The sequence below is a fragment of the Pagrus pagrus genome, assembly GCF_965226575.1.
Source record: "Pagrus pagrus genome assembly, chromosome: 3".
In the NCBI taxonomy this organism is placed as follows: Eukaryota; Metazoa; Chordata; class Actinopteri; order Spariformes; family Sparidae; genus Pagrus; species Pagrus pagrus.
Window position 1 is genome coordinate 4,867,259 of NC_140187.1, and position 20,732 is coordinate 4,887,990.

General features: G+C 40.4%; 1 protein-coding gene across 8 annotated transcripts in view; it reads left to right on the plus strand.

Moving 5' to 3' along the window:
- Positions 1–20,732, plus strand: part of ptprt (protein tyrosine phosphatase receptor type T) — a 334,457-nt gene that overhangs the window by 242,819 nt on the left and 70,906 nt on the right. For all 8 annotated transcript variants that reach the window (XM_084348993.1, XM_084348986.1, XM_084348987.1 and 5 more), the window contains 3 exons: positions 9,391–9,545; positions 14,889–14,969; positions 15,574–15,609. In XM_084348993.1, the coding sequence (XP_084205119.1) occupies positions 9,391–9,545; positions 14,889–14,969; positions 15,574–15,609 (272 nt within the window). The remainder of the gene's footprint in view (positions 1–9,390; positions 9,546–14,888; positions 14,970–15,573; positions 15,610–20,732) is intronic.

Genomic DNA, 20,732 nt, shown 5'->3' on the forward strand with positions numbered 1-20,732 from the left:
TTTTCTTTTTTATGTTGTAAGAACGCTTTGCTTATGGTAGGGTAGGTTTAGGCACAAAAAACATGTGGTTAGGGTTTGGAAAAGATCACGTTTTGGCTTAAAATACCTGTTGTGGGCGCCACAAACACAGCTGTAGATGTCCCGATGTCACACATTGAAATATTGAAACACAGTCTTGAACTGTGGTCACTGGCTTGGCAGCCTTGTCGCACAAAACTCCACCACCATCCCCTCCACCTCCTGATATGACAGTCAGGTCATTCACATGAAACATGAATGTTCTGACATGTTTTGTAAGATATCATATGTCACCTATGACACAAAAAAGTGGTTTGCAGAACGTAACTGGCAGCATTTTATCCTGGCGACTGAGTTGCCTTGTCAAACAATGGCATTTGTTAATTGTCCAACTTTACTTGAAAAACAAGTGAAAAACAATTTTAAATGGCTACGATTCGGTTCAATAAAATCCCTGAGCAATGAAAGAACTAGTAAAACAAACATTTCGAGAAGTATGATCAAAAGCCCCCAAAAAAGAGATGAGCCTTGAGCTGTGCTTTGATCTGATGTGGTGGGTCAGTCTGTTCCACAGACTGAGGCCCGCAACTGTGAAAGCGTGGTCACCCTTTAGCTACCGCCGAGCCTGAGGGACAACCACAACTGACTGATCAGAGTTGTCTTGGTAGGGTGTAGGGAATTAAAAGGTCAGAGGTGAGAGGGAGACGATCCACGAAGAACTGTGCTTTAAAAACAAATTATAAAGCCATAAAATGAACTCCAAACTGAGAGCACAAAGACTCACAAAACTGCATTCTCTACGCTTTAGAAAAACAGAATGAAGTTTCGTAATGACATTCACTAAATGGAGTATCCGGCATTTGGGAAATGAACCCCTCAAGTGCTCATGACACCTAATATATCAAATGAGCAACAATTAAAAAAGCAGCTCTGGAGTTCACCAAAAGTACTGCTGCTTCGCTTCACTCCGCTCGTCTCATCTCATGTCTCTCTGTGATATTGTCTCCTTTCAGACTCATCAGGGGAAGCTCTCAGCTCATCCTCCCCACTAAAAAAAACAACGTATCCACCACGCATCGCTCATTATCGACACATCAAACGGCCTGCAATTAACGTCGCCGGGGGCACAAAGTAGTCCATGATTCTTGCCTCAGTCGGCACCCGGCTGGGTAACCTTAGTGCTTAATGAACTGCCGCTGTGACATTCATTAAAGAAGGATTATGTCGTGCTCATTGCCACTTACAATATGCAAGGAATTTGTCATTTAAACGAGTCCATTAACGGGATGAATGTGCGATAGGTGGAGGTGTACAGAAGGAGGGGGGAGGAGAAGACGAGGGCCTTTGCTCTTGTCACGTTTTTGTCTGTTGCGTCTTCTCCTTCTCTGCATTGTTTCCCCTTTTGTTCCCCCCTCCATCCTCCGTCTCCACTTCTTATCTTCCCTCCATATTTTCTCCCGATAGTTTCCTCTTCTCTCTTCCTGTTCTCCGTTCTCTCTCCGTCTCTTCATCTCTTTCCATTTGGCTTTCCTTTATTTCCTCACTTCCTCCTCCTCGTCTCCTGCCCACTTTCTGTCAGAGTGCAGTTAGATAGCCAGGAATAGGCCACTCTAAGCTCCAATCACGCAGGAGTTTCTGAGGCTACCTGTAAATTGGTGCAGAATAGAGAAAGGTTGAATCTGGGGTTGATGGAAGGAAATGATGATGGCAGAACTTTGCCTCCTCCATTCCTCCTTTCTGCCTCTCTTTAACACCTTCATCTCGCTCTCTCTCTCGTTCCCCTAGTTCTTTTTGTCCTCGTTTCCTTGTTTATTCTTGATCTCTTTCATTTATTCTCCTACTTTCTCTTGTTCTCTTCTCACCCTCATGCTCCATATCTGGCTTCATAATCTCTCTGCGATTTTTCATTTCTCTGTCTCTTGGCTTGAATTGCTTAAGTACTCAAGGGCAAGTACAGCTCATCATCTGATCCCAGACACACAAACACAGACACTAACACACAATGATACTGCTTTAATTACTTATTTCTGCGTATTCCTTTCAGTCACACACACACATATTATTATTGTCAGTACGCTGTGAGCCCGTGGAATGATAGAGATGGAAAGAGTTTTTGCCTCCACATCTAACCTCTCACTTCTCGCTTTCTTACCTAGAGGGCTCTATGGATGCAACAATGCAAGCAGACTTGCAAACGCACGCACACACGCACGTACACAATCACATTTTCCAACATTAACAAAGAAAGATCACAGATGAATATCTATGCATGAAAGGATGGCCACCAGCCCAGTCTCCATAGAAATTCTGTTCATATTGGATGCTTCTGCAACCGTTATTTACATCCAATGCCAACAGTTAGTGCTGGTGCAGTCAGTAATGTTCCTTTTTTTGTAGTGAAACAAAAACTAATGATTTGCAGGCTGGGGAGGAGGATGCTTAACTTCAATGCTCGTGACAGAAGTTCATGTCCTATCACAGACACACCAAGGCTATTCTTCTGTTTTAAATCTCATCTGAGATTACCTCATAGGGGGACTGATCTTTTTTGTTTACACCTTATTATTTCTGGCTTTAGGTTAAAAAATGTCAGGGACTTTAGTCATTTTTATTACTGAAAGCTCTCTCTGGGTTGTGACCACTGCAGTGTGCTCTCGTTGGCTGTAAACTGAGTGATCAGTGTCCCCTGACAGTCGAAAACATAACTGTGGGGTGTTTGGTGGTATAAAATCTGTTTGCAAAACTCCTTTTTGGTATTAATTGGTTAAAGAAAAGTTCACAAAATTGAAAATTCAGTTATATTCACAGCAAAGTAGCTGAAAAATAATGTCTGAACATTCATTTTTGGGAGGACTTCTTCTTTATAATCAGTGTGTCTGTCTTCAAAGTTTCAAACTACGGATGAAAACTTTCTCTGAGGACTCATGAATCGTGTAACCAAGAACTTGAGCAATCTTCATCAGTCATTTTTTAATTTCTTAGCTTATGTTTAACCATCTGGCTTTCTGCAGTAGATGTCACTTTAAGAAATGTTCTGCAGCGTCTTCATTTGAGTACATATTCATATCCCTTGTCTGAATCACTGAATGTTCCAGTTCAAGCCTTAAATAGTTCATGAAAGACTTTTAGACTTGTTGGGAGGAACTTGATTATATGATTAATGCTCTAAATTAAAGAAGTATTTGTATTAATTGTCCTCTTGCAGTGACTGTGCAAGATTGAGCAGTTTTTCTGGAGACACAAACAGGCGTATAGGCGGCTTCGTGATAGGTCACTGAGAAACACACCCACTCACTGGCCAGTGTGCACCGACAGCCAAATACAACAGACACGTGTACGTGCACGCACAGGCAAAAACAGCGAACGTCCAGCACACGCAGTACTTACAGAGCCTTCAAGGAGATCAAGTGTTTGCTCACAGGAACAAGTACACACATACACATCTCAGCATTATAGCCAATGCTTGTGTGCACACAGCCCACTTCATGCCTTTCGTGACTGGATGTCAGACACTTAAGTAAGTTGAAGAATGTGTTGGTGGATTCTGGAGGAGGTGATTCTTAGATGACTCAACCGGAGATAGATTTTTAAATGATGCGTTACTGATACACAGATTAAGTGATAGTGTCTGTTGTTCATTTGAGAAGCACAGCAGGCGCTGATGTGAACAAACACACTGTGAGCAACTTGGTTAATGGGTCGCTCTGTTCTGACAGCTTGTGGGCAGTGCAGGATGCTCAGATGTAGTGTTTTGTTATCACGCACTTCTGAAAAGGCAAATCATGTCCTGATAAGGGGGAATAGTGTATGTGTGAACTGCATAATAAACTAAACTTAACACAAAAATAGTGAAATCGAAGCTCATCTTCAACCCAAACCATAAATACAAATTAATCTCCCAAAAAGGAAGCTTTGGCTGGTCTCAATCAGCATGACCAAGTGAAAGTTCTGAATTTATTACCTGAGCCAGGAAGGTTATGTTTCCAAGCGTCCGTTTGTTTACTGGTTGGTTTGTTGGCAGGATTACACAAAAACTTCAGAACCGATTTCCACAAAACTTGGATGGAGGATTTGTCTCGACACAGAATAGACCCCATCAACCTTTGGCACAGATCCAGGATTTTTTTTCCCCTTTATTTGTCATTGCGAGATAGCATCCAGTTTTTTTTTTCAATATTTTCATTAATTTATCAGGAAGTGATGCAAGAGTCTTAATGAAAAAAACAGCCATCTTTAGCTGGCTGTTATCATTGAACACAATTGGGGACTGGTAAACCTTGGTGGAGGTTTGCGCTCTACTGAGTGCCATTCTTGCTGTCGATGTGTAGGCAAAACTTTGCGATCAACACCGATTCCCATAAATGTGGCCATTATCACTCTATTAGTCATGCTAACTTTGCACTCGGGCACCTCGGTTGCAGAGTAGGATCTTCTGCAGCCTTCAGCTGAATCATTTTAAATGTCTGACTGAAAATAAACACACAAAGTAGTCCATGAAATGGCCATTATAGGGATCTAGATCTGGGTCAGCATGCTAGCTTATTCTCTTAGCCACCATTGTAATGTCAGATCATGGTGGGGTCGAATAAAATGCTGAGTAACTGCTGGTGGGTCACAAATATGACAATCTCTCACATTAAATTACTTTATGTCTTAATCTCTTAACATACCAAGAGCTGAACATTTGATCTAGCCCTGGTTTCCCTGAGGGTCCAAAGTAATGACCATTAGAGAGTCACATCACAAGAATTCTCATTTGACATACAGCACGTCCTGTACATGCTACAGAATAGAGAGTTATACAAGTTAGGTACAAAGCTCTCTACATGAATAAACTCAATAGTTGTTCAGTGTGCATGTAGCCTGACCAGCATGCAGCAGCTTGCAGCCATAGATGACAGTTCAGAGCTGAATTGAAACAACAAGCTATTAGATGGCAACTCTGACTCTTTGTGGAGACTTTTGTGGCTGAAATGCACCACAAACCACAGGTCAAAGCATCAGTGGTCATTGACCCTCAACTGCTTTGACTTTTTCTGCTTATAAAGGCTAGAAAATACAACCATGCCATTCTTCTTAAAATGTGTATTGCATTATTTCAATGTGGCAGTCAAGGACCATGCTGTTACAGTGTTAAAGAGTGTTTGTTGTTTTTGAAATTCAATTCAAATTCAGGACACTAAATGCTTTGACCTTTGGTTAGCGGCGTATATCATCCACAAATGTCTTCACTTATCTGTTGACATTATTATGGTGCTTTGCTGTTTGGTTCAGGTAGCCTGCTTTGATACTCAATAAAGAGTTACACCAAGTTCAAGTGACTGACCCACCAGTCTGTTAACAAATTAGTGACTGGTCGAAAAGAAGAAGAAGAAGAAGACAGATCACAGACCTATTCCCTCATTAGCAAAATAAATCAACTAATAAGGCATGACTGCACACAGACATATTAACCACAGTGAGCTGCAGTTAAGCATTAGTGAAGTCATAATAATTATACAGAAACCATTTAGAGCTCTCCCAAAAGTAAAAGAAACCCACTGTGCTTATTGGCTCTCCTTGGATTTCGCTGCAACCCCCAGATCAGCCCAAAGCTCTTAGGGCATAATGTTCTTCAAGGTTACATCATATTTTCCAGACTGCTGGTTTTCAAGTGGGTCAAGATGTAGTTCTGCTATCCTTGGTGGGAAAATAACAAGTCACATAGTATAAAGGAAAATGGTCAATACGAAAATTCCCTTGATCCGCAAGGTCTCAGTCAATACTTGCAAACATAACGAACATTCTCTCAAACCAAAAGGCCATAGAGTTTTGATTTATCTTGTACGTTTAAAAACCTCTTTACTGAAAATATTCTACATTCTTTTAATAACCAAAGGTTTGAATTGAAAGTAATGTCAATTAACATTTGGAGCCTCATGAACCAATTTCAGCATAGCTAATGTCACACTCGCTGTCCTTTTTTATTCTTATTAAAGTGTTTTTTAATGATTCATTTTAATCATTGAAAATAGGATAGAGCAAGCACTACTTAAATCTGACACTAATAAAGCACAAAACAGGTGTTCCTGACCAAGGGTTGAGAAATTACAATAACAACTTTGCATGACACTGAAGCAGTGTGCACTGAAACTTTCGGGGTAATCCATCATCACCCCAGATGACTTTAAACAAGATCTGAATTTATTCAGTGAACTTTATGGCAGCCTCAGCAGCCAATGCAGGAAGCACCTGGCTTCTGAACCATTCCATTGATAATAAGCTTACTGTCAAAGGGGAAATTTAAAAGGGCCACGTGTCTGTGCGATTGGGTCCAATTTTCGAAACATTCTGTGAGATGCCTGAAACAATGGCATGAGACTGTTCACTGTTCTTCATATACAGAACGCAAACGATATAAAAATCATGCAGCTTTGGCTGACCTCGCTCCTCCTTCTCAAACAAAATAGTCCAGCTCAGACAGACTAAAACTAATGGCACTCCTACTCGAGCTGTAGAGTCCAAAATGTCCAGGTTTGTCACCAGGATGTGCCTCTCTAATGGCTGACAAAGTGTAAGTACCAGTGGTAACACTCAATTATCTAAAACAGCCTGTGATCAATAACCTATCCAGGCTGCTAAAAAGGAACAATCAGTGCTTCCTCACATCACATCCTGCATCCTTTTGTTTTTTTAATTTTTTTTTCTTGTGATATATTCCCAGTGGTTAATGGCCTCCTAAAGTCAAATACTTGGTAATTACAACATGGTCATGTTATTTCCCAGGCTAAACACCAGAATAAAGGTTGGCAGGGTACATTTCTTGCAAACCACAGATATGTTGAAACTTTACATTTCTGTATGACATGACACATTTTATAGAAATGTCAGTATGCTATGTGAACGTACCCGCAGTTGACAGAAACGTTAACTGCCTACATTTTATCCTGGAGACTTGGCTGCCTTTCTTGTCTAAACAGTTGATGAAGATTGAATGACTGCTCCATCAGAGAGGCCATCTACACACTCAGGGATGTGGAATACTGAACAATAGACCAGTTTTGTCTTCTCTAATTCAGGACAAGAAGTCTGCTTTTTTTTTTTTTTTGCTGCCTCTGAAGGAGTCTGTAAACTGCGACAAGCCTTGTGGGGCTGTTATGACACGTGAATGTAGACTTTAAAACGAGCTGCACAGTCAAGATGATGTTCTAGCTCATGTCCTTGTATAGAGGTGTAGCAGACTGTAGAAGAGGACATGAAGTTCATTTAAGTTTCACTGTAGCATTTGACATCATTTCAGTCTGCTGAAAGCTGCAGTGCTCTTTGTGCGCAGGGGACAACAGACTCCAACTCAAATTAAAACAAGGCACACTAATTATTACTTGCGGTGTGCTCGGGATCATAGAACATTCCGACTTCTGGAGGTAATTTTTTACAGGACGAGACGGTAAAAATTGACTGTGGTTGTGCTTCTCCGAGCTCTGGTGAATCTAACCAGTCCACGTTAGATTGTAATGACTCGCTGTCATTTCTGCCATCTGGTGTCTCGGTGGACTTTAAACTGAAGGTTCAGGTAGAACTCAAAATAGCCATTGCACAGTTTCCAGCAGATGGGAGTTGTGACATGTGAACAGTGAATAGATGAAAAAAGAATCATGAGCATACAACCACACTCAAGGGAAATCTCATCAGCGGTCACGCAATTACATTTACCATTATACTGCATATAGTCACTGTAGAAGGTCCAAATGTTACCAAAGTACTGAATGTCATCTTTTCCCATTGGACTCATGTCGCCTGTCCTTTCTTTGCTCTAATTGCTCTGGAGGAAAAAAATCTACCTTTTCCTCATTTTTAACTCTGAACTTCTTCTACACAATCAATTATGGGTACCACACATTTAATACATAGAATGTGAGTCATCTTACACGAGGTACAAGGTAAACGTATGAGAAGTGTACTGAGGCAGCAATGTCAGTGTGGTTTTACTCAACAAATGATGTTGGTGCTTAGTACTTGATGACGAAGGGTGTAGAAATGTTGTGTTTAAACACTGTGATTGAATGTTTTAATAGGATGTCTGAATTTGACGGTATGAGGGTCTTGTATGAGATGCTGATGCAGACGGAGAATGTTTGAAGAGGGCAGGATGTTTGATTGAGGAATTTCAAAAATTAAAATGTTTTTTTGAAGGTTTTTCTTTTGTCAGTAAATCCAAAGATATTTGGTTTAGTACGCTGAGATCTTTGGGTTACTGACAGAGGATGTCATCTTGGGCTTTGCAAAGCACTTTTCTGAAATTTTATAGACTTTAGGATACCTCAGCTTTAGGACACCAAGCACAAATATGCTAAAAGAACAACAATTACTAAAATATGCTTCAACCCATGACTAAATGAAAAAAAAAAAGAAACAAGTCATAGCTAGTTTCAGTACACAGATCTCCGTGGCACAGTCTCAAACTTATTTTTAAATGTTGGTTTAAACTTAACTCGTTATTAAAGCTGCAACAATTAGGTGATTAATCCATTAGCAATCAAAAGAAAATTAATTGCCAACTATTATGATCATCGATTAATCGTTCTAGTAATTTTTTATACCAAAATATCAAAACATTTGGTGGTTTAATCTCCTTAAATGTCAGAATTTGCTGCTTTTCTTTGTCATTTATGACAGTACATGAAAATTCTTTGGGTTTTCGGTGATTGGTTAGACCAAAGAAGACCAAAGTTTATTTTGAAGTATTAAAGAATTAAAGTAATTGATGAATTTGAAAACAATCAGCAGGTTAATCAATATAGAATATCAGTGGTTGCAGTCTTACTGGTTATCCATGTAGCTCGTTAGCTAGCTCTGACTGACAATAGTCTCAGAATTTAGAGAATACGTCTTTATTTTTATTTTTTGATCTCTTGTAAATGATGACAGAACAACCGCCATGCAACAGTATAATAAAAAATGGACTAAACGCCTTGCTGTAGATATGAACTGAAGTTAAACCATTGCCGTAAATGTCCCAGGCTGACTTCATTTTGCTCATAGCAACAATAAATGGCTGCTAACACTGTGAGCAAGTAAAAAAAAAAATCTTGTGTGAACTTCTGGATACTGCAATGCATAAAACAAATGCTCATACAGTACTGTATGCATGTTGCCATTTTGTCTCTTCTGTGTTTAAGTCAGTGCATGTTATAAAGAAATATGATTCTGGTCTGCTTGCTGTTTTCATCATAAATCATCTTCCTGACACTATTTTTGGTCTTGTGATGTATGTTTGTTTGTAAATGTGTGATGGTGTTTGGGGGCTAAATATACATGTTTGTGTGTGTGTGTGTTCCTGTCTGTGCCTTTACATGTATGCTTGTTTGTGTGTATGTGTTCGTACAACTATAGGAAGTTGGCAAAGAAGCAGAAGGAGACTGCCAGCAGCTCCACCCAGCAGAGGGAGATGGGTCCGGTCACCACGGCTGATAAGAGCACCACCAAAGTCAGCACCCTGCACAAAGACGACCCCTTCTCCACCTCCAACCAGGACCTCAACGGATTCAGTGAGTGAAAGTCCTCTTCAGTTCTAGCTTGAATGTGCATCTAAATCTTAAAATCAACTGGCACCATCAAGTAGGCTTAAAATTATTCGATGCAGCTACTTTGACCTGAATATTTTCTGGTTTCTTTCCTCCAGTAAACCGAAAATCTTTGGGTTGTGGACAAAACAAGACATTTCAGGGCGTCATCTTGTGCATTGGAACACATAGAAATGTATAGACCAAACAACTCGTGGATTAATCGAGAAAATAATTGACAGCTTTATCGACAGTGAAGATAATCATGAATAACAATCCGAGTATAAACACATAACAAAGGTAGAATACCGCTAATACAGTATTGTTGTGCTGTTGAGATAGAATCATTTGAAAACAAAACAGTTGTTTTGTATTATAAATTAAGCTGCAAGTTAACTTTTCTCACCCAAAGTAACGTTTCTTTTGCCCTTGTCTCTACTCGAAAAGACACATATACTTGTGTCTGTCTCTGTGCCATTAATCATTTTGTCAGACTCATTTATTCAAAGAGTGGACATCTCATTTTATAATAAAACTCCCCATATGTTCCTCTTTAACCAATATCAGCAGTGTGGTGTACTGCTCCACTAGCCTCCATCTTACTTAGCGCAGTTGTAATCAGTTTCAGCTCTCTTCCCTTAAACTCCTCTGTGATGCCTCGCATGCGCATTGCGCGGGGTATTTCATGTATGCATCCGTGTGTAATAAACTTATGAAAGTCATTCTGCTTGCGTGGCCATGTGGGTGCATATTTCCACCTCTTTGTAAAATGATGTGTGTGTGTGTATGTGTCCAGGGTAATTAGACAGGGCCTCTCAGAAGGGCACTTTTCTCTTGAAAATGTCAGGCTGGCCTTTCGGGAGTGCTCGGCCAGTGAAAGCCAGGGGTGCTGGAGAGGGACTAAGTAGCAAGCTAATGCCTGCTGTAATTGCCTGCACTCTTCCTCTAACTGCCCATGCTGCAATTCTGACATACAATAATGTTTTTGCATTGAAAACACTTAGAAGGGACCACTTTAATCTTGCCCTCGGATGGACAATGAAGCTGTCGTATTTAAAACTTTGAGATCTTTGATTTCAAATATACTTGACGGTTGGGCATTTTGCAACATGTAGAAAAGGAGTGTACTTTCTTTAAGGAAGTATTTCACAGCTGGGAAGACGATTTTTTAAAACTGGAGCTACATGACCAAAGAAAACTGAGAGGTGTTCCCTTTTTACTCAAAAGGTAGAAAACCTACAGCAACCCGAATGCCGATGGGTGACGTACCGCAAGTGGACAGGGCTCATCGTACGTTTTGAAACAGGAAACAGGCGAAATGAGGCGGCCCGCTGGTAGCAAACAATATCGTATGACGGCTAAACGGTTGACTAAAAATATGTTTTTGAAAACAAGATTGTGGTTCACATTTGATCAGCACTGCCTAGTTTTACAGTGTGATCACAGTTTATTCAGCCTTCATCTTCACAATACGGAAAAAAAATATGGTGTCCACTTCCAGTTCTTGAAACATTTTAGGTGAGAAATGGGCAGTGTAGTATCAGAATTTTGGTTTAAAGTTTATCAGCATTGCCTAGTTTTGACAGTTTGATTGGAGTTTGATGAGACGCCCTTACTTGATCAAAGAGACGGGTGGTTCTCTCTTTCGATCTGACTTCAGTGTCCGTGGATACAGGCAAACAAAAATGCGAAAGTATAATCTGAAGTTCATACAACTGCCCCAAAATCCGCCAGATGATGTAAAACGTGCCATCTGGAGAAAAGCATTTGCATTTCATTTGCATAAACTACTAACATCGTAGTGATACAGAGCTGGTTGAAAAAGTTTCCACTTTAGACTTTTGGTGTTTGACTTGAAGTATTCAAAACATTTAACCTTTCTTTTCTTCAAATTAGACCCAACAGTCTTTTCGTAAAGTCTTTGGTGTTGCAGACTAAAGGAAAGAAATAAATGACTGTCTTCTGGATTGTTTTTTGCTTCCAGGCAGAGCTGACTAGACTTTGCTTGGGGCCAAACATAAAGTTTTGGCTTTTAAATGAGTGTTTTGATTAAATTTTGGGCAAACGTGAAATTAAGTTTGGACTTTTAAAAAGCATCGAACTTCCCTCTTTTTTTAAGTCAGCTTTGGATGAATAGATATGTACGTATGTCTTGTTACGTTAGCCACAAATTCCAGAGTGACACTGCTCTACTTTGTCAGCCCATGCAGATTGAATGAACAGACTATAATACTTTGTATTTAGATTCATGTCTATTAACTTGATGCCACAGTGTAGTCTATCCCTTGCTGTCTCTCTATCACAGTTGGTGTCTATCATATCACATGAATATTTGAAAGAAAAGTAGCAAAGCTCACACACATGCATGCACACACACAGTCACCGATCCAGGCTCAGTCCTAATGAGACAGAGAAAAACGCTGACGCAAGGTAGGGGACCCAATAATATTTCCGCGGATGGACCCTCGCAGAGCAAATAACCTTTTTGTGTTATTGCATTCTCACCCAGTCACCAGTTATCTTCACAGGACATTGCTGTCAAAGCAGATTTCTTATGGTATGCAGGTGCACTCCTCACTGTATTAAAGTTGGGCTTCTTTTTGCACCGCATTAGCATACAGTGCCTGCGCGCATGAGACGAGAGGGATTTTATCACAGAAGAGGAGAAAATATGTTGTGTTTGGAGGTATTAGGAGAGGGGAGCAGAGGGGAGAGACGAGAGGAGAGGGGGAAGACGGAGAGGACGAAAGAGAGAGGGGGAGAAGATAAAAATTTAAATCATCCGCTGTTGGGAAATTGGGCTTTTGTACCAGAAAACAATAGAGCAAATAGAATATGAATAAGAATTAGACGTGAGGGCTGCTACATGGATAATTTTCACATCAGGCAATTATCACCACATTCATTTTTAAGAAATTAGTGAAATTACACAAAAATGAACTGGATGAGATCTGTGTCAGGCTTCATACTGACATTTATTTTGACATTTTATTTGATGGGAAACCTCCCAGGTTGTTATATGGTAAGAAACAGGAAAAGAGAGCTCTGTTCTTCCAGAGTGTGGAGTTAATGCTTTTGGGGTTAAGAATTTCATTCTGTTCTACTAAGAGACATATTATGCTCATTTTCAGGTTCATAATTTATTTTTATTTAATACTAGAATGGGTATACATGCTTTAATACTCAAAAAACACATGTTTTTTTCCTCATACACCAGATGCAACTGTGGGTAATAGATCCTACTCTAGTTCGCAGGCTGGTGGTAATGTGTCTGAAGCAGTTTGTTAACTGCTGAAAATGGCCAGAAGAAGAACAAGTTGTGCTAAAAACAGCATAGCTCGATATATTGAAAAAAATGAATGCATGTGGGCCATGACAAAAATGTTTTTGCCTACTATCACAGGCCCTCATTCACGTTAGCTGCTTTCTTCTTATCGCTTTCATGTTACAGGGACAAAGATGGGTAATTTCAGTGTCACATCAGCCACCATTATCAATACTAGAAGATGCTGCAAGTGGCCAATTCTACAGACCACTTAGTGACGTATTTACACCAAGGAGTCACATATAGCGTTGAGAGGCTTTTCAACATATCGACTTATTCAATATCTAGCTAGAATGTGTCTCAAACACCTCCCATCATGGTAAATGTTTTGTATTATGTGTTGGTTGCTCTGAACTGTACATGTTTTTTACGTGAGATTGCAACTTGGTTGACCAAAAAAACATGTTAATTGACGGACCACCCGGAGGACGGCCCAACTAATATGAAACAGAGCAAAATGGCAGCAGAGTTTGAGGAAGGAATACCCCAAATGAGACAAAAAAAAGTGGATATCTGGATAACTAATGCTGAAAAAGCGATAGGAACGTAGGAGGCATATCATGTCATCTGCTTAGTGAGTACAAAGGGAGGTGAAGGAGAGCTTCGACCATCACTTGAACACATGCAAAAATACTGAGTACTAATTGGCTGCTGAAAGCTTACAGATAAATGCCCTAAATTAGTTTTAGGTGAACACACACACACAACAACAAACTGTAGGTCCTGCAGATAAATGTGTGTAGGCTAGCTGTGATATCTACTGTGGATTATTGAACGGGATGAGGCAGCGTATAATATGTCACAGTCAGCCTGCCAGAAGTCCCCCTAGGTTTTATCTTATTGTGTGTGTGTTTTTGTGTGTGTGCGCCTTTGTCTATCCTACATATCATTTATTAATAGCCCCGAGCAGTCTGTGTGTGTATGTGGGAGATAGTGTATCTGCATGGCCTGCATAGCCATCAGTCACTGTTAAAGAGAGACCGGATGGTGAATCATATTTCTGTAGCAGTGATACCGTATATCAGCTCAGCTCTACTCTGTTTTCCATTTTGTTCTGTTGACTTTCTTCCCACGGTTGCCTTTTTGAACTGACTATAGCAATTTGATCAATCACACTGATGGATCTGAGTGCAGCAGGGAAGTCAGCTTCTTCAAAGGGGCAACGTGCATTAGGTGGCATCCTTTTGGACTGTTGCTGAAAATCCTGAATCCTGGTCCAGGAGTTAGTGGGCTGAATGCGTCAAACCCCTGTTATAGTTTCATCTACAGGTTGATAGCTTGGTATTTCAGAGCGTGATGATAAACGCTTATTTTCCATCCTGTTCCTCCACTTTGTATCACGCTCTGTTCCTCACCATTGGGTAAATCCATTTCGGTCGCACCGTCATTCTTCATACAAGCCACAAAATCATGTAATCGTATCTATTGATCAACATTTAAAGTAGTCATATTTGAGTGCACGCTCATTGAGACGGAACCACTTTTATGCTTCAAAATTCAATATCTGTAGCATTGATGGTGCCATTAATGTTATTGGATTGCTCCTCGTGCTGTTGAATATGGTGTATTGATCGTCCTTTGTTATGCTTTCATTGTTAATTGTGTCCTGTGATGATTGATTTTTGTTTTTTATAGATGAGTTCACTGACCCACCTCTTCTCTCTCCTCTGGCTTCTCCCCCTTGTCCTTCACCTGATTTGTACTTACTTTCTGTCTCCGCTGTCCTCTACGTTTTATTGTCTTTTACTCCCCTGCTCCCCTGTCTCCTCCTCATCTTCTGCATCCTCCTCTTGTTTTCCCCTATCACGTCCTCTATTCTCATCTCGCTTCTGTTATTTTCACTCTCTCCTCTCCCCCTTACCTCCCTATCCTGTCCCACACCTACTTTTCACCTCATCTCCCCCTTCCCCTTCTCCTTGTTCCTCCTATTTTCACATCCTTTCCCCGTTTTCCTCTTGTTTCCTCGTCCTATCATTCACCTTCCTTTCACCTCACCTCCCCAGCCTCCCCCTCTCCCTGCTCTTTCTCTGTGCAGGGAAGCAAGACACTGCAGAGCAAATCCCTGCTGAATTCCTACTACTCAGGTACACACTTGTATACACACAGTCGCACGCATATGCACACACATAATCTTTAAAGATGCTTTAGGCAATGAGTCGATGGCTGTAGAGGCTGTGGAGCTGCCTGCGGCTGTAGCTGCAACTGGACAAACTATCCCTGTAAATGACACAGTGAAGAAAACACACTACAGCTCCTTAATGCTTTTACTAATACTTACACTTCAATGGTCGTTATATTGCATGTTACCACTTCTGGAATGTTATAATGGTCCGTAGCTTTCGGCTAACTCCTCTTCTGTTAGAGAGCTGTACAAGTGAAAACAAATCATGAACATGGCAGGAAAAAACAGCAAAACCTGCACGCCTTCATCTTTTTATTTGCAATTCTTGCTTGCCTTTCTCAATCCTAAAAACTGACTGTTATGGTCGATATTGTAATAGTTCTTTTAATTCCTTACATCAGCATAAGGTTGGACCAAATATAGCCAATGTTTGGCTCAATCCCATTTCTAATTTTACCCCTACTCACTGTTTTCAAGCACCTCCTTGCCTTGAGACTGAGCTTTTGACTGTTGCTTTTATTGACCAAACGTTGTGCTTCCTTTTGCGTGTCACGTTACGTGTGCAGTGTCCAAAGAACCAGTTCCAGCCACGACTTCTATAGGTGAGTAAAAACAATCTCAACTTTAGTTTCCTCTCAACCTTCATTGAGAAGAAAGCTGGGGTTCCTTAAAGCTTGTGTGTTTTCATGTATCTTAGTGTGTATGTGTTGAAGTGTGTGTGTTTGTGTGTGTGTGTACATGCGTGAGAAACAAGTAAAAGTTAACAAAGTTTCACACACATTGAGGCGGGTACAAAGTCTGAGACACACATGGAAGGTGATATACTTCATGTGCAATCACACACACATACACACAGTTTACACATGGGTAAAATGAAATGTCAAAACCATTTTCCACTACCTTCTTTCTGTCTCTTTCTCTTCATTTTTCCTCCCTCCCTCCTCTTCTGTTGGCCAGATTGACCAATTCTTTGCCAAGGAGATTGGCTCTCACCCCTGCCAAAGTGTGGCGCGCGCGTGTGTGTGTGTGTGTGTGTGTGTGTGTGTGTGTGTGTGTGTGTGTGTGTGTGTGTGTGTGAGAGGCCAATATTTGCACCAGTAGACTAGTTGACACACATGCACAGGCACACACACACACGCACAGAAGCATAAGTGCTGTAGTGACATTTGTCTGCCTCTCTCCCTTTACGGGAGTGTTTCTGTTTTATGTGATAATACTTATCAGCCAGCTGCCACCTCGTCATCTTCCTGCCACACCTCTTCTCATCCATCCTCCTCCTTTTCACTCCTGTCTTCATCCCACCTGGCCATTATTTTTTCCTCTTCCTGTCACCATGTCTACCGTCACATTATCCACTCTCCCTCCTTTTGCTCTTGAAGTCTTTTGGACTCCTTCCTCCAATTTTTTTGTTGTTTATGTTTATCATCAAAACTTTTTCTTTTCATCTCTTTTTTTAATTAATTAATTTATTTTTATGTACATGCAGTGTAGAAATAATATAACTGACCTAAATGGCCAGTGACCCATTTTTTGCCATTTGTTTTCCTTCACTTTCTCTTCTTGTTCTTCCATTTCTTCATACCTCAAAAAACGGCCTACCCAAGAATAAAAAAACTTGAAAATCACATCTAAAGTTACATCCTTCGTTCCCCTCGATTATCACCCCCTTCCTTAAAGTTTTTGCTATCCAGTTGTCATTTCTTCTTCTCTGTAATTTACTCTCTATCCATGTTATCTATCCTTGCTTTGCTCATCATCAAATGTTCTCTCACCCTTTCTTCACTTTCATTTCATTTCCATTCTTTATTTTCACTCCTCCTCTCCTCTCTTTCCAGACAGGGGAAAAAGTCTCTTCAAACACCATAATCAGCTGAGTCACTGTTATACCTGCTGAGCCCATGTGTTAACGACCCAGGAAACACAGAGCCAGACAGGCAGACATTTAAAATAACACAGACAAGATTACTGTGATAGAAGTACTGTCTGTGTCTTGTCTTCTCTGGAGAACCTGACTGACCATAAATGGGCTAAAAATTCAGAGAGGGATTGAGAAGAAACTGAAATCCATATTTTCGAACCTCACGTATTTAAGTTAGTTTTATCTATCTGACTGACTACACAGGTTTCAGAGCCAATGGCTGATGCACATCAAGGCATGATGAAGCAGAATGTAAAAGAACGCTTGAGTGATTTATGCAGTGGCACAAATTTGCTGTCATACATCTTCGCAGAATGACGTTTGCGTTTTGTCGAACCATCTGTTCTCCACAATTAAACTGAAAGACGAGCGATGTAAAACAAAACTTTCATCGTTACTGTGAAGAAAAATCTGGTGTTCACAACAAATACATTAAATATAGAAAAGTAGACTAAACATTAGAAGAAGTGTGGCTTGAAAACTCACAGAACTATACAAAACAGAAGAATAGTACAGTGTTATCATCTTCCATTGTTCTGTACATCTATCTACTTATCCTTTTATCATCGGTTAATCCATCCTTTTACATCTGCCTTATCCATCTGTCCACCTGTCCATGCTTCCATCCATCCTTTCCTGTCATCTTTCAATCTTACCAATCACTTATACAAACCTCTTTCTCTTTTCTTTTCTCATTTCCTTTCATTCTGCCTTTCCTTTGCATCTACGAGTCATCATCCCTCTCTTCATCTGTTGCTACTCATGACTATTTCCTCCTTTTAACCACCCTTTCCTCTATTACACACATCCGTCCATTCCTCCCAGCTTCATCTGTCCATCTACTCATCCATAATTTTCCTATTTCCCATTTGTTCATTTCCTCGTAATCCGTCCATCCACTTCTCTATCCCTCCACCACTGCCTACACCCATCTCTTCTTTTCTAGTGTAATTGATTCAATTAAGCCTCCCTCCATTCATCCATCTGCCCAGTTGTACGTATATAACTACCTCGTATATAGTACCATCGGTACTACACTCTCCCATCTCCCACTTTCACACCTCCCTGCATCCCTCCATTCATCTACTCATCCCTCCTTTCCATCCATCCATCCATATACATCATATTGCAGCAGCGCTGGGTGCTGTTTCCCCGTCGAGTATCGCAGTTATTTTATGGATTGATCCAATAAATTAGTGGACGGAGGACCTGCAAATTGACCACCAAGCATGTTGTCATCATTTTCATCATGAACTTCATCCAAGGCCAAAGACAAACCGATAGAGGAATGGAAGACCAATGTACAGTGACATATAGGAGAGTGAGGAAGAGAGACAGGGATGGGGGGAATATAAATAAAAAAAGATCGGCTGATGTTTTTTTTTTCAGGGCTGGTTATTAGTAATAAAGAAGGCTGATAACCAATATTTTTTGATCTGATGTAAAAATGAAAATCTCAGTCACAAAATTTAGAATAACCAGTGATGGGATGTAACTAGTACAATTTTGAGGTTTCCACCTTCTGCTACTTTATACTTCTACGTTTTCTGATAAGTTACTAGTTACCTTACAGTTTTGATTATTCATTGTTGATAGGCTGTCAACCAATCAGGTAGTGTTGTGGGCGGGACATTGAATGAGACAGCAAAGTGGTGACTACAGACAGAAACATAACATTTTTCAGCCTGTTCTCTCTCCCAATGCATCAAACAGGGCAGCCCAGTCACTGGCCGTATGCTTTTAAGTTTGACACTACAGGTACTTCTCAAGCATCACTTCTTGAAGCGCCCCTCTAATGCAGTAGCCTTAAAGAATTCCACAAAAGTCCAAGTCAGGTGACAATTGGGGTGATCTGATGGATCATACACGGGACTTTCTCTCTGGAGACTGGGTCTCGCATCTGTTTGTGACCAAAAATCAAAAGTGATTTGTTTTCAAGTTTAGAAAAAAATTAGTTGATGTACTTACTTGACTTACATTACATGATGTAAGTTACGTCACTCATGTAACTTCTGTTAGTTAAGTACGTCACGAGACTGGAAGTAGTTATTTTAACCCAAAGTACGATTTTTACCGGAACCTAACCAAGTAGTTTTTGTGTCAACACCTAACCAAACAACAGCCCAAAAGTCATAATGTGTCAGGATATGTTGTCAGCGAGCTTTATTTTGAAAGTCTTGCATATTTTTTGTTATTGCTAACTTGACCATGGAGTCCTTCATGTGCAAAAGAGACACAAGAGGGGTAGGTAGGGCCTCATAGTTTGAAGGTTAAGGCCACTGACCAAGCTGCTGTATTTGATGAGTTGGGAGTGAGAACTTCAGTCAGTCAGTCTAGGTTAGCAAGAGAGTGGAAACTAAGGGATGGATAAACAAGGGGTGGAGGAAGGGAGAAAAATAAATAAGTTAAAGAGGAAAATGAGAGAGAATATTTACCAGTTCCGTAACAGCATATCTCAGTATGTGTTAGTTTGTTTGCATTTTTAATCCAATCTGAGATGTACTGCTGAAATGTTTAAGATGCTTTTATCCCACTAAAAACACTTATTGAATATAAGATGACACAAGCGCGATAGAACTGAATATCACCAGAGAAATTCTGATTCTAGTGGCAAGGCAATTCTGAACACAAATTGTCTTCGTTGAATTTGGGTGTAACAACTGTATTGTTTTTATTACTTTCAGTCTAACACTGCAATACCCCAGATAGCTGTATAATTAAAAAGAAACATCACTTATTGGTTTCCTCTCTAAAAATGCCCATGAATTTTCAGGAATAAACAAAACAGCCTCTGTTTGGCCTCAAGACAGGAAAACAAATGTGGGTCCCATAGATTGATAAACAACAGCAACAAAACATCTATACAGGTTGAATGTACTGGTAACTTGGGGCAAAAAGACTAAAAGTGCACACACAGTATCGCTACAAAAACTGGAATACTGTCAAAATAATTTCCATCTGATCTGAAAAGCTTCATTAGTTCCTACACTTTAACACTTAACACTCCCATCGAGTCCATTTCTTCATTTTATATGTGTTGGCCTCAAAGGCTGGCTCAATTCAGCTCCTTATTAGACGAATAGAAAACATTTCAATTTTAAAGTAAGAATCCAACATTTAGACACGTTCCAGTACCTTTCAGGCTTTTGAAAAGGGATAATGGTACCAGGAGCCTGAATGGTCCCAGTGAGAGCCGTTTTATAATAGCTTGGAGAGCGAGAGAGAGCAGGGAGAGAGGTGCAGACAGAGAGAGAAGAAAGTTATTAAGACGACAGTGAAAGAGACATACAGATTGAGGGATCAAAGACAGGGAGAAGGAGCTTGGGTAAATCCAGTATGCAATGCAGAGTGGCGTTTAGTGTGTGTGTGTGTGTGTGTGTGTGTGTGTGTGTGTGTGTGTGTGTGTGTGTGTGTGTGTGTGTGTGTGTGTGTGTGTGTGTGTGTGTGTGTGTGTGTGTTTCTTTTTGAACCAGCTGTATAGCCTTCTCCATAGCTCAGGTGTTTGCACAGCTATGGAAATGGGATTTTAGACACACACATACACACAGACTCTCTCTCACAAAATCCTGCATACATAAGCGAGCATAGAGAACCCAACACTTACCCACATAGTATAGCATATAAAAGTATACAAATATATGCATAAGGAGACAAGGGCATATCCGAAAGTTACAGATATGCACATAAATACACACTCACACAACTCCACATGCACACGCCCAGCGCAGTGTTACCATTGATGCAACGTAAATCCACTGGATCAGTAGAAAGCCACCGCAGCATAGCGTGCATTTCATGTGCAAACAC